The following is a 14,078-nucleotide window of genomic DNA, read 5'->3' on the forward strand; positions in this document are numbered from 1 at the left end:
CCGACACATTTGTATTCACGCAACCGGCGATAGAATTTGGAACTTCGTTTCTTGACGTCCAGCACTACGAGACCACCGCTGGTGTCTTAACGGCCAACACACAAACCATCTTTGTCGGCAAACACATTCGTCACCGACTCTGGCTTATCCAACTTGCACTGTCTCTGAGTGATTTATTCATTCATTGATTGTTGAACAAGGATCGTCCCCGAGTCCCATCGGATGCTTTTGGAACTTGCGACAACATGAACGTTCTGCTCTCGCCTCAGCCCCCTGTCTTCCCTCATCAACACGAAAACCCTCGTCTCTCCCCACAGCGATCCCGTAAGTGCTATCGTGCCTCGATCATTCCCATTCGAGATGCGGATGACTCGCTCAACTCTTCCACCAAACTGCTCTTTGCCACTAACACTTTCAGTGCCCCCCTTTCACAGTATGACCTCTCGAAAGCGAAAAGCTGACGAGGATGGTGATGAAACCATGTCACCCAGGAGTTCCCCTACTATCTCTGCTCGGCCTCTAGCTCGACCATCGAAAAAAGTTCGATCCAACGAAGTCATCGGTCGACCTCTTGCACTTCCACGACTTCTCGAGACTCTCGATACGTCTCAGCTCAGAACCGTTCTTGAGCGCATATGCGAAACTCATCCCGATATTGGTCATGAGGTTGTCTCACAAGCTCCTCGACCTTCAGTTACGTCTGCCTTGCAAGTTTTGCAAGGCTACGAGGCGAAGTTGAAGGATGCTATTCCATACGGCGAGACTAGCCCGGAATACACCTACTATCGGATCAAAGAGCCACTGGTTGCTTTGATTGACGCACTATCAGACTTCACCCCTCAATTTCTCCCACCAAATGAAACCCAGCCTACCAAATCACTTGAGTTCTTGGACGAGGCCACAAACATTATTCATAGACTTCCCAATTGGGAGCCGCAGACATACCGACACCATAAAGAAACTGCATATGAAGAAATATCGAAGGCATGGGCACTTGTTATCAACGAGGCTGGCAAGAGGGCCGGAGGTCTCAACTTACATACTGGAGGATGGGATCAAATTTTGTCTCGACACAATGAACAATCCGGTGATCGCCTTGCCTCAGCAATCCACACTATGTCCACCAGCGTTGGATGGATAGGCGCCAACGCAAACCCAGGAGCTGGAGGGCCTTCTGACCCTAATTCTATTCTCAACCAGCTCATGTCTGGTACCTATGGAGCTCCCGTTAGAGTCGGGCCCTGGTAGGGACAGTTGTGACCTGGAGCTCTCCAAGATAATGATTGCATATCGCGGCGCACCGGACCAGTCATCTTCGCACATATTACGACCAAATCATCACGACGACTTTCATTTGGCAGCATTGGCGGCATAGACTTGAGGCACCCATTTCTTTTTTTCACGGCAGGGTGGTTGGCGTTTTGCGTGTGTTTTTTTATATCCCTTTCCTTCACTTATGAACCAGTAGGGATAATTGTTATACGGATAGGTTGATTTCCCAAGCAACCCCAACAGCGCAGACAGACTGCGTGTGCCTGTATGTAGAAATTTGATATATCTTGTTTGTTATCTTGATAGTCTTTGCAGAAGGCTTGCAGACAGTTCTCCACGAACCTCTGAATTGTTCCTTGTGACGACCGACACTGTATATTTGTCGATGAAACCTGGTAACATACCTGGATGTAACCTTTTTCTACCAGCCAGATATGTCACCCTAACCAGGACCTATCGTCGAATGAATAGTATCTTTCAGACCCGGCTCTATCCCGTCTATATCACTAAGCGGAAAGGGAAAGACTGGCAGCCGCAATTACGTGACCTAAATGCATTGAATGAACGTTTATCGGATAAAAAAGCTGAAACTTTGTTATCTTCAAGTAGAAACATATATAGCTAAAAGGTTCAAGACGAACGCGACGTGATATGAACTCAATAGGTAAGCCCTCATGGGCATGCATATTCCAATTGCGTCTTGAGCTTCGTGCACTTATAACTCTCCTCTTTTAAGAAATGACATTCCTCTTTGGGATGTTCTCCCCGTCATCGAGATCCTTTTCTTCAGCCTGAAGCTGATGACCTTGGTATAAAATCTAACTTACTAAGTGACACATGCCGCAGGGACTGAACTGAAGATGCCAAAATGGTTAGCCATCTAATTCAAAAGCCGCTGATTACATACCGGATTTTCTTCTATCTACACGAAATTTACTGTAATCCTTTTGTCGTAATGTAGGATAGAGGCCTTGAGTTCTCTCGCCTCCCAAAGACGAGGCATTGAATCCGTGATGGAGGTACGGAGGTCTACTACCTACCTTATGTAGGAACAAAGAGTTGTCCAAGTCATTCGATTTGAATACCTTAGGTAGGTAGGTAGATTCAGAGATATGAGGGGCAATTATGGACACTCGACAATCTGATTACAGTTGTACAGCACTCGTCTACCAAGAACAGGAATTCCATACCAGGTTAGTCCTTCTAACGGGCTTACAGGCTTACAGACGATGGTGCCTTGCCTACGCAGTGTCACGTGCTCTCCCGTCATTCAATCCAGGCAGTCGCGCCTCCACTTCTGACCGTTAACGCGCTCTTGCTCATTGATCAATATCAAGCCCGCCACTGCTGGCGAAGTTTTGCCTCAACTCTATACTATCTCAATTTTTCTCTATTACTACAAATCCTTATTGCTGACACTTCCCGAGTTCTTCATGTGCACATAAATTTTGTTCTGTGTTCAACCATTCACCATGCCTGCGTATGTCCCTAGACGTGTCGCGTTTAATGTTCTTATCACTAACGGCTTCACCAGTCCAGGCGATCAGCACACTACAGTGACGAATCCCTTTGAGGAGCCGCGTATACGAGTCGCCGAATGGGCTGCCAAGGACATTGCAACTATCTCAGCGAAACTGGATAAACAACTTGGCCCCGAGTACATTTCTGCCCGTGCAGGTCCTGGTGGTACCAAAGTTCATTACTTAACTGCTGAGAAGTGTATCACCTTGGCGAATGAAGTATTTGGTTTTAACGGATGGTCGTCCTCCATTCAAAACATTCAGGTTGACTTCGCGGACGAAAATCCTCAAACACAGCGCGTCAGTATCGGTTTATCGGTCATAGTCCGAATTACACTACGCGATGGCACCTACCATGAGGATATTGGATACGGATCCATCGAGAACGCAAAAGGAAAGGCAATGGCTTTCGAAAAGGCTAAGAAGGAGGGCACCACCGACGGACTGAAACGCGCCTTGAGGAGCTTTGGTAACGTCTTGGGCAATTGCATATACGACAAAGACTACGTGAAACAAGTCACCAAAATGAAAGCCGAGCCCGTTAAAAAGTTTGATCAAGACAATCTCCACCGTCACGCTGACTACATCAAGCGTGATGTTTTAAGACAAGAACCCGCCGCTGCCTCTACTTCTGCCGCGCCCGCTGCGCCTGTGGTTAAGACAGAGCCGGTGCCGCCACTCCCTGTTGCAGAGTCATTTGACGATTATCTTGGAGGTATCTTGTCCTCCGATGGATTTGAGGAAATCGAGGCTGAATATCTGTAGAGCTCGACGAGGCAGACTTCTGTGTTCCAGAAGATGGCCACCCGGACGAAATTATGCTTTCAACATCAATCCTGGGCCAATCTGCAAATGAGGGACCCATCAACAGAACAGCAGCCCAACAAGTTCAGCAGCAAACTGGCAGGTCGAATTCTACTGGACCTCCGAATCGAGCACCGCAAACTCCGATACATGGACAGCAACGTCCAGCCCCCCTGAATGGTGCAGCCACACTTTCCAATCGCCCGCAAGGTGGACCTTCGGGACGAACAACTCCAAATCAGATTGGCAACCCTCGTCTGCCACCTAATGGACCTCAAAATATGCCCGAAACCGTAGGGTTCTTCTCTGCAAAGGCCGTGAATCAACTACCGGAATCCACTCTAGAGGGTTCGAGTAGTGCTCGTCTTGTTTTGCCACAGGGACAGCAGGCCTTCAACCCCAAGGCAGAAAGCCCATCTATTCGAAAAACCCCTGGCATCGACCACTCTTCATCCAAACCTGTTGCAAAGAATGGCCAACATGTTGCCCCGACTAATAGCCAAGTAACAGTGGCACCTGCTACGCGCTCTAACACGAATAGCTTCACCCCGGTGCGACCTTCGATGCCCAGCTCCCAGAGCGCACGCGGAAATGTCATAAACCCTTCGCTCGATCAAACTCGTCGAATTGGCGCACCTTCCGGCCCAGGAAGTCCACTCGCAAATAGGGGCAGCTATCGACCCCCAGCAATGAAACGACCTCCTCCAGTGGATGGTAGAACTGCACTAGCCGACCTCCCCGCTAACGGAAACGGAGGGACAGCACCAACTGCGGCAAGCGGATTGGAAGCAAAGCGACAGAAGACGGGGTAGGCCTTTAAGGTCGAAGTCTGGGTTCAGACAGGCGATGAATGGCATGATGGTAGGCGTACCGGTATTTCTAAGAGATGCTTTTGTTAGGAGCTCAGGTCTGGGATATTTTTTATGGAATCAAATAATGATCGGAATGCAACTTGGGCTCTAGAGTTAAACGTCAGATACCATTCCCTGTCTGCATTACGGTCTGACTTGGTGCTTTTCAAATAAGTATAAATGCCGAGTTATGTTCTTGAAAATGATATGGCAATCAATAGAAGTTGCTGCTCTCTGTGGAGTTTCTGGGACATATATCTCTGATCATCACTGGTGCGTTGTTATTTCATCTATCATCCTATTGTTACATGGCTAAGCCTACCTAGTTGGTGTACATGTGCTTCATCCCAAAGACATTCGAGATGCTCTATTTAGGGCGGAGAAAGTGTTTTATATGTATGCTTGCTGCTTTCAGTTCAGCTTAGCAAGCCCTGACTGAGCCTGTTTCACTGCATGTGGAAAACCAAGCTTGCCCGCCATTTCGATACACTGCTTGTACTTCTTGCGAGCCAAGTCATTGTTGCCCAACATGGCTGCGACATCGCCCCAATTACACAAAGCAACAGCGCAAGCCTCGTCACATTCCTCTGTACGCTCATCGCCACTAACATCCTTTGCATGCTTATAAGCGTTTTTGGCCCAGTTCTGCGCAGCTTCTAGGCACTCCTTCCGAGTCGCGGGCATGGCAGGGTCATGCAGCTCCTTAATCATCTCGGAGGGCTCGCTGGTAGGTGGAACAAATATGGGGTGTTGGGCGAAGCTGGCAGCGAGGTTGTTCATAATGATGGGACGGTGGCAGGGCGCCTCACAAAGACGAAGAGCTTGGAAGAAGAGAGGGATCGCGAGGTGGAACTGGTTCTTGCGCTCGTAGTCACGACCCAAAGATTCCATAGCGCCACCCATTTGTTCTGGGCTTAGCCAGTCACCCTCTCCAGGCTTGATACCCTCCTCTTTGCGGCGACGAAATTCTTTTAAAGCGGTTTCAACAGCCCAAATGAGGTGCTTCTGAGAGCTGTCAGGGTCAAGAACGTGTTCGTCTGCGTAAAGCTCTCCAAGTTTGATAGCAATCCCAACAGTCTTAGTAAGAAGACGTTGCCTCTTATGCCATAAGCTTTCGGGTACGAAGTCCTCGTCAGTAGCTTCTTGCTCATTGGGAGAAGCGGCATTGTTCACGTCATGGGTCGAAGAGGCCTTGGACGTCTCGGATGCAGGCTTGACAAGTCTGCCCTCATCGTTGACTTTGCCTTCCTTGACCGAGTGCTCCATAACCCGAATCCACCTGTTACAGTCGGAAAGGATGCCCTCAAGAACCTGCAAGCAGCCGTTGTAGTTTCCGATCTTCTGCAGCCAGTGTGAAGTCTGGATACGAATACCAAGAACTTCGTCAGAGTAGGGATCTAGGCCATGCTCTGCGCATTGATCCATGGCGCGCTTATAGTACTTGAGAGCGAGTTCGGAATCGGGACTGATGTTGGTATAGTATAGAGCTCGTCGTAGAGAGTTTGCGATGGGCTTTGGATATCGTGTAAATTGGTAGTGATAGAAGTAGTTGAAGTAAAGGTAGACGGTGTATGCGCCAATGACCGACACCACACCGAGGCTAATATCGTTACCACAAGGAAATGGCCGAGGGTATGCTCTGGGACTCACATGAAGATTCCTAGTGTTGTTGCACCCGGGCTCTGTCGGAACGCTGTCTTAATACCGGTAGGACTCATGGCGACTACAAGACTACGTAGGCCAGCAGCAAGAGCACGACCAGCGAATTGGCGAAATGTGATCTGTGGTAGTGTCGGTTGACTTTTCTTGGGTAACTGGTTCTTCCTGGCTTCAAGATCTCCATCATGGCGATTATTTGACGAATTGCTTGTTTGGAATCGACACTGGTCCGACCGGAGGCCAACAATGGCCCAGAAGTTGACCGTGGCTGTTCGTGAACGTAATTGGACGGACAACAGGCCGGAAGCTGGGTGCTGCCAGCATCTCCGGCGGAGGGGCCTCAGCGATGCAACTACTGACACCGACATGGTAAGCCGGTTGACGAGTCCCTCGGCGAGCGATGGCCGGGGGTTCTTTTTTGTATGGTTGTGGTTGTAATGACAAGCGTAGAGGTTGAAAAGCTGTAAGTGGATGCTAACTTGGAGCTCATCATGATTGCGCACAGACCATTTCCCGGATGAATACTGGCCTGTGCGTTTCCAATCAAAGAGATTCTTTAGTGAAGGGCAGTTTCGGTATCCGCTAACAATACCTACCTACTAGCCTAACTAGAGCTGACTTGGCCGAGGCTTTCTGGGCCGGGCGGGAAAGCTCAGGGTCGTCTTTGGTTCTGGCGGGGGGAGGAGAGTTTTGCATATGACGGAATCTGGACAAACGTCCCAGAACCATTCAAACTTATTCCTTGCTACTCAATCTTACACTGTAATCACAACTGCAACCGCAATAATGGCCGGGAAGTTTGAACCCAAGGTTCCTGTGAACCTCGACCCCCCAAAGGACGACATCATCTCTCGAGAAGAGCTCGCTAAAGCCAACGGTACGGCCCGCCCCTCATTCAGGCTCAGTACGGGCATCATGTTGGCTTTGACTTAATCTTGTATCTGGGAGTTTTGAATTGGACGTTGCTAATCTGAAGAAAGGTGCGGATGGAAACAAGTGCTACGTAGCCATCAAGGTATGATCTCCCATAGCAAGCAACTTGCCGCATGATCCATCTGATGTGAGTGCGACTGATTGCGTCAAACACAGGGCAAGGTTTACGACGTTACTGGAAACAAGGCTTACCTTCCCGGAGCTTCCTACAATGGTAAATAATCGAATTGCGTGTACTACAACACAGGATACCTAACTGTCACGACCAGTGTTTGCCGGTAAGGATGCCTCGAGAGCTCTCGGCAAGACCTCCACCAAGCCAGAGGATGCACGGCCAGAGTGGCAGGATTTGGACGAGAAGGAAAAAGGCGTATTGAATGACTGGATCACTTTCTTTTCAAAGCGGTACAACGTCGTTGGTGTTGTTGAAGGTGCCACGAACATGGACTGACTAGCCGAGTACCCTCCGAGTACTCAAGTCAAGTTATAAAACCTCCATATTCATACTAATTTATTCTTTTTGTGGATCACAAGCAGTGATTAGAATTCCCGGATCTCCGCCGTTACGGGCCCATGGAAGCTGAAAGGATTTCAGATGCAGTATCTCGCTCAATAACTGGTCCTATACGTTGGCCGATATGCTGAGAAACTATCTCAAGACCGACGACACAAACGACCACTTCTCTGGCTCAAGCTACAGTTTGCCCTTGTGTACTCAATCGAGACAAACCTGATCTTAGGCAGTAGATGCTCCGCTTCAAGTCCACCCGTTCCAGCTTTCATGCGTCGTCAACTTAGTGCTCTCGCACAAGCAGCGTTGCACAAAACGGGCCCGCAGCGGTCCTATCTTATCCTTACCATTTCGACCCATCCTTCCATCTGTGGTCGGAGAAAAGCTAGGGGTAGCATTTACGCCTGACATCCCCGTTTCACACGAGTGTTAGTCTCTGGACAGACAGACAGACTTGGACACCGAAGCTTGAGCACTACGTGTCACATATGAGATCTTTGGTGACCAAAAAGAGGTTCATTAATACTTGAATCATGCGTGTGCTGTGACTATAATTATCTTAGCGGTGATTTCTACTCATGTATACGAACTGTTTGACAAAAATAGAGGTAATGGCCTTTATGATCACAGATGGGGATGAACAAGATGAGGATCTTAGCCAACAGCAATAATAAGGCATTGATAACCCAAACTCATAACTAATTGAAAACCTCCAAACTTATCCGCCATGTCTTCGCAATGACCGTTCCTGATCGTAGTTATGCTGTGTCTGAGATTCACTTGCCCGGCAAGCGAGAGCACAGTTGTCGCAAGGAACGCATTGTCTCCATGACTTGCGAAGCACCTTGACTCCAAAACATTGATGATTGGGGTCGTTGCGAGCAAAGTGGCAGTATGACTTGAGGCGGAGGGTCGAGTGATTGCATGCAAAGAGAAACTCTTCCCAATCGCACATTTTTGTTATGGCAATTGCTTTCGACTGGGATGATCTTGATGTAATTAAGTTACTGAGGCGAGCTTCGATAAAAGGCAGTAAATTCTTACAAGAGCTTCCTATATCGTAGTAAGGAGTCTGAGTTATGAAGTCCAACGTGTGAGTAAGTGATTAACAAATTAGAACCGTAGATGGTAGCGAACAAACTTAGTGATAACGACTGATCAGTGGCAAAGGATGCACGTTTTATAGTAAGAGAGCCGACGCCGGCTTCGAGGTTTGTTCATTGAAGTATACTCTCTTATCGTTTCCTCGTTTCCTCGTTTCCTCGTTTCCTCGTTTCCTCGTTTCCTCGTTTCCCCAGTTCCTGGATAATCTAGCTGTCGGGTAAGAGACAAGGGTTCTAGTCTTCATCATCCAATCGACTTCCAAATATTTGAGGAATCGGCCTATACAATGGACTATCTGCAGCCCAGGATGACATTAGCTGCACATTTTCCTTGCAGCGCTGAAAAGAGCTGGCTGCATAGGACAAAAAGTGAGTATCCGAACGAGGGGCCAGTGAAGATTCGAGTCTTGTGCTACCCAGTGCGTCTCATGGGAGTTTGCTGGTGGAGTTTTCATCGTGTTTCTTCTGTTTCTTTGCAATATTCAAATTGAACTGGATATCTTCTTTGGCGATAGCGAGAATGCGGTATCAACGAAGAAGCACCGTAATCTAAACATCGAACGAGAGAGCATGAATGCCAACTCTCACTTGAGAGTCGTGGGGTCTTGGAGTTTCAAACTGAACGAGGGTTCAAGTTGAGAGTGACGGGCATACGTAATAGCCACTGGCGCTGCCGTTGTCTTTGCCAACCCAACGGGTCTCGACATGAGCTGAAGTTTGACCAATGATCCTCGCACGATATACATTCATCCTCCAACAGACTATAGCCGCCACTTACATTTGAGCCAGATTTTGAATAGATATCTTGGATCCTTTTCGTTCAGCCACATTCGGCCTCGAGGGCTTTGATCCAGGATAAATAGTGGGATTTTCGGCAAGATGCAGATATTACCAAGGCTAATGAAGAACCGCATGAATGCATGTGGCCGAATCGAGCTGGACCAAAAGGAGTAGATGGGGGAAGAGACAACGGACCACATCGTTGAGTCACGAAGAATGGTGCGATCCCGAGGTAGATAGATAAAGGAGTGAACTAGGTGCTGTTGGGTCTTCTAGGGACTTTTCTAGAGGGGCATATGATTGGGATAGGCTCAGTATCCCATAATAGAATATATCAACAATTGAGAATAATTGTCAAGGCTATCATGTGAAAAAGAGCTTGGCGCACTTGCAACATGGCGTTTTCCGTAGGCTGAATACCTTAGGTATGAGCAACAACATTCGGCTGAGAATCAATGCTGTGTGGAGCAACCGTAGCAGTTGAGCTTTTATGCTTTGATTTTCGTGTAAACCAGGATAGTCAGTCGTATAGTGTAGGCCGTACGCTCTAATTGTTGATAATGATACAAAATGACGGCAATAGTCGTGATCGTGGGTGAGCCGGTAAGTAGACAGATACTGGTCTGAAGTGCCGAATTGTGAAAAGCACCGAATGTTCTTATACGGAGACGTTCTAGCATTAATCATATGCTGGTGACGTATGTAGACACAGTATGATCCGTTGCAAATTGAGCCGCATCATCAATTGATGGTTCGCAAAAGCGCACTTTCAACTAAGTTTCGTCAGCGGGCGAACGCAGGTTGCCTCGCCGGATGCCTAGTATCTTGGGGGTTGAAAGAAGAATGCTGATTGGTTCAAATACATCGCAAAGCCTCAAAGTGAGGCGGTTTGGGGAAGACAGAGTCGCTCACATCTCACCCGGAATTGTACTTTGCCAAATACATACAATACCTAAGGTACCTTACTTACTTTATTTCATCACAGTGACTCTTCCCTCCTCTATTTCCCCCATCGTCCCCCGCCATTTTCCTCTTCTTTTGCGCTTCTGCATCCATCCTCCTTTGCCTTTTGCCTCATTCTAAGCCAGCCCATAGACCTCAATGCCTGCCTACTAACCCATGGCTCATACTACTTTGGCAGTGACACCCTGACGCGAAGCACAACACAACATAGCATACACCTAAGGCAATCGACTATCACTGGTGTAGCTACCAACTAGCTCGCTCAACCACTTGGGGATTTCTCTGGGTTCGACCTGCCTCCTTCTTCAGACTCGGTGCTGGCTTGACAAAGATCTCACGCTAGTATCTGTCAACAGTCGTCCGACCCGGATCCCTTATTGGACCCTGGACTCAACGCTTGTTTGCGCTGGATAGCTATTGATCTCAGCCCAATGTATGCTTTTTGATTCCTTTGATTCTTCGGGTTGCCGTGTCTCTCCTATGTGTCCTACCCAGTCCCATCGATAGTGTTGGGTCGAGAACCTTGTTGTCCCTTCCAAAGTCGAACAACCTTAGCCCTCCCGTCTATCAACTCGGGCAGAACATGATGTACTGCTATAAGACAACGACTAACTAGAGGAGCTAGCCGCCCTTGAATCGCCTTGGCGTGTGTTGTTCATCTATACGCCCATTCCTGGGCTCCCAGTTAGTGCCAGCAGCGGTCCTGCTCAGATACACAGCACGGTTCGAAATCGTCTACACTTAACGCATCCATTCACTCTGATAGCTACATTAACACTCTGCCCGCAGAATGGACTCCTTTAGCCCTTCACAGGAACAACGAGGCGGCGCCAATGTATCCCCGCAGGCGGCTCAACAGCAGAGCTCGAACCTGGCTGCTCTGGGTCAGCAGAGACACCAGACCACGAACCCTTTTTGGCAAAACTGGGCTGGAGATGATCCCTGGAACCATCTTGCCTTCGGTGCGCCTAATGATGGCCAGACCCGCTCGCAACTTATTGGATCCGCCAACTTTCAAACATCGTATCAAGACTATCGGAGCAAACCACTTTTATCAGAATGCGATACCAACCCAGAGGATTCGGCTTACGGCAGCCGCTTGACTCATAGCATTGGAAACCCTTCTGCATATGGTGAAGATATGGACCCTGATGTCCAAAATTTGGAACCTCAACATTCGGATGCCCAGCTTGTCAACAGAAACTTAGAAACTCTCCAACTGCAGTGTCAACCAGCCTCCAACGATGCTGACTTATATCAAGACCAATGGGTCAGACCTTACCCGCCCGCAAGCGTTGCAACGGCCCCGGTTGGTGGAGAACGACGTTGGATCTGTGGTGACTGCCAGAAACGATGCCGTACACGTTCCGAGCTAAGGTGAGCACATGGGTTTGGCCTCTATTGACCACCCCTTTGCTGATAGAGTTTAGAAAACACGAATTGAAACATTCTCTTCCTTGGCACTGTGACGTTACAGGCTGCTCACGTGAGAAAGGCTTCACGTCCAAGAACGATCTCGACAGACATAAGAGAACCGTACATAGCGACCGCACTGTTTCTGGTCGTACCTTTGTGTGTAATATTGGCAACTGTGCGAAGAAAAGTAAAATCTGGCCAAGGGCAGACAACTTCCGGTCACATTTGCAGAGAATTCATGCAAAGACATATTCAGCCAATGACGATCTATCTGAATATGTGCATCGGTATGCCTTTTCTCCCCCTTCCTTTTTAGCATCATCCTTTGCCCTGGTACCCAGAAGCTAGCTAATAAACTACAGTCCAGTTCCGTCACAAGATCTCGAGGGCGTGGGTGGGAGTGCTATGGCATATCTCCAGGCACAGGAACAATTACCTGGTCTGGCTCATCCCTCAACAATCCTATCCTTCCGTGTGTCTTATGGTGAACGACGGGCTTCACAACCCCAATCTGTTACCAGTAATCCTCCTCGAGGACCACCCTCTTTATCTTTTGATCGAGATGCATCAAGCCTTGCAACGGTACGAGAAGGTGATGAGAGCTTCGCTCACCCTGACATTGTCCATGGACGCAGTGCTCTGCCACCGAATCAATGGCCGGCATCTGCTTCTGAGGAGGATGCGCCTGGTGACGATGTCACCGCTTCTGAAGCTGAACAGCCTGACGATGATGCATTAGAAACTATGGACGGCGTGCAGCAAGGTGAAGGAGCAACTGCAGATGTCTCTCATGAAAATGGGGACCTAGGAAGCCAACAGGCTGATGTCAGAATGGTTGACGCTGACGAAGCCCAACGGACTCCTAAAGCAATTCCCCCACAAGAGAAGGAAAGTGAAACACCGTCCGATCTGAGCCCAGAATCAGCATACGATGACCTTCTTGATAAAATACCAAAAGAACTTATCGCAAGCTATCTGAAGAAGAAGCGGTTCGCAGGCCTCGGAGAGGAGGCCTCAAAACCAGACACAGTGAGCAGCAAGAACCAAACACATCCTCACAAATGCCAGGAGTGTGACAAAGCATTTCCTCGTCTGTGCGAGCTGAAGTAGGTGTTGTCTTTCATCACGCTGAATACCTTGGCTAACATTTTCTACAGAAAGCACCAGAAGAGGCATTCAAAACCATACGGTTGCACTTTTGCCGATTGTAAAAAGACATTTGGAAGCAAGAACGATTGGAAGAGACACGAATCGATTCAGCATTATCAACTTGAGACATGGATATGTGACTGCGCCAAGTCTGATTCTGCTGAGCCTTGTGGCAAGGTTTGCTACCGCCGCGAGAGCTTCCGGAACCATCTTTCGAAGGAACATGAGATTACAGATACCAGTAAGCTCGAAGAAAAAGTTGAAGGCTGTCGAAAGGGTCGTCACTGCGATGCTCACTTTTGGTGCGGCTTCTGTCGGGAAACTGTTGAGATTAAAGAGACGGACAACACCTGGGCAAAACGTTGCGACCACATCGACGACCATTTTTCTGGCCGTCGTGTACCCAAGAGAGACATCAGGGAGTGGATACATGAGAAGGACCACAGTATTGTTCCCTCGGCTCCCCAGATGGACGAGTCTGGATCCTCATCTGAATCATCCCCATGTGACCCAGTATCTCCTCAGAGCCCTGTCTCTACAGAAAACAGTGGTGAAGATCGCCGAGGTAGAAAGAAGGATATGTATATGTGGACATGTGTGAGTAGAGCTCCGGCCCAAATACCAACCGCAACGAGACTGCTGACACACTCAAACAGTGTAATTGCGCTGTTGAAAATAGTTTCAGCAACAACACGTTGTGCTGCGAGTGCAACCAACGTTCGTGCAAGAACTGCACTTGGCACGCAATTCCATCTACAAGTGACACTTAGCTTATTGTGTCAGTGCGTCAATGTTATACTATAATCTACGGATGTTCCCTTTTCTGTTATTATTGATGCGAATGATATACCCCCGTCATGTGGCATGTTTGGATATTTACAATTTATAAGATTCAGAAGGTCGTTTTTGCTTGGGAAACACTTGTATTCATAATAGAATGAATTCCATCTTAACTCCACCTTCTGCAGCTTCCAACAAAGCTAGGATGTGCGGAAATAAAGAGCATGTTGATCCATAGCAATGCTATAGGCCCGGCAGTGGCTAGGGCAATTGTAAGCTGGGCAACTTTACTCCTGATATATCACGAATCACTAGTGGGAGTCTGCTCCGGGGTATT

At 48.3% G+C, this 14,078-nt stretch overlaps 5 protein-coding genes across 5 annotated transcripts; 4 read left to right on the forward strand and 1 right to left on the reverse strand.

Annotated features, from left to right (window-relative positions):
* Nucleotides 1-245: 245 nt before the first annotated feature.
* Nucleotides 246-1,248, forward strand: STS1 (Tethering factor for nuclear proteasome sts1; the record flags this gene model as incomplete). Its single annotated transcript, XM_044823462.1, has 2 exons — nt 246-324; nt 419-1,248. The coding sequence occupies 2 exons, from the start codon at nt 246-248 to the stop codon at nt 1,246-1,248; spliced, it is 909 nt and encodes a 302-aa protein (XP_044681953.1).
* A 1,496-nt stretch (nt 1,249-2,744) lies between these two features.
* Nucleotides 2,745-4,408, forward strand: J7337_005789 (uncharacterized protein; the record flags this gene model as incomplete). Its single annotated transcript, XM_044823463.1, has 2 exons — nt 2,745-3,507; nt 3,558-4,408. 2 exons carry the CDS (start codon nt 2,745-2,747, stop codon nt 4,406-4,408), a joined length of 1,614 nt encoding a protein of 537 aa, XP_044681954.1.
* A 450-nt stretch (nt 4,409-4,858) lies between these two features.
* On the reverse strand, nt 4,859-6,474 carry J7337_005790 (uncharacterized protein; the record flags this gene model as incomplete). Its single annotated transcript, XM_044823464.1, is given in 2 exon segments — nt 4,859-6,086; nt 6,098-6,474. The coding sequence occupies 2 exon segments, from the start codon at nt 6,472-6,474 to the stop codon at nt 4,859-4,861; spliced, it is 1,605 nt and encodes a 534-aa protein (XP_044681955.1).
* Nucleotides 6,475-6,892: 418 nt separating this feature from the next.
* J7337_005791 (uncharacterized protein) lies at nt 6,893-7,490 on the forward strand (the record flags this gene model as incomplete). Its single annotated transcript, XM_044823465.1, has 2 exons — nt 6,893-6,983; nt 7,309-7,490. The coding sequence occupies 2 exons, from the start codon at nt 6,893-6,895 to the stop codon at nt 7,488-7,490; spliced, it is 273 nt and encodes a 90-aa protein (XP_044681956.1).
* A 3,696-nt stretch (nt 7,491-11,186) lies between these two features.
* Nucleotides 11,187-13,724, forward strand: J7337_005792 (uncharacterized protein; the record flags this gene model as incomplete). The annotated part of the gene is made up of 4 exons (XM_044823466.1): nt 11,187-11,773; nt 12,175-12,918; nt 12,970-13,558; nt 13,641-13,724. 4 exons carry the CDS (start codon nt 11,187-11,189, stop codon nt 13,722-13,724), a joined length of 2,004 nt encoding a protein of 667 aa, XP_044681957.1.
* Nucleotides 13,725-14,078: the final 354 nt, after the last annotated feature.

This window comes from Fusarium musae, chromosome 4 (assembly GCF_019915245.1).
Source record: "Fusarium musae strain F31 chromosome 4, whole genome shotgun sequence".
In the NCBI taxonomy this organism is placed as follows: Eukaryota; Fungi; Ascomycota; class Sordariomycetes; order Hypocreales; family Nectriaceae; genus Fusarium; species Fusarium musae.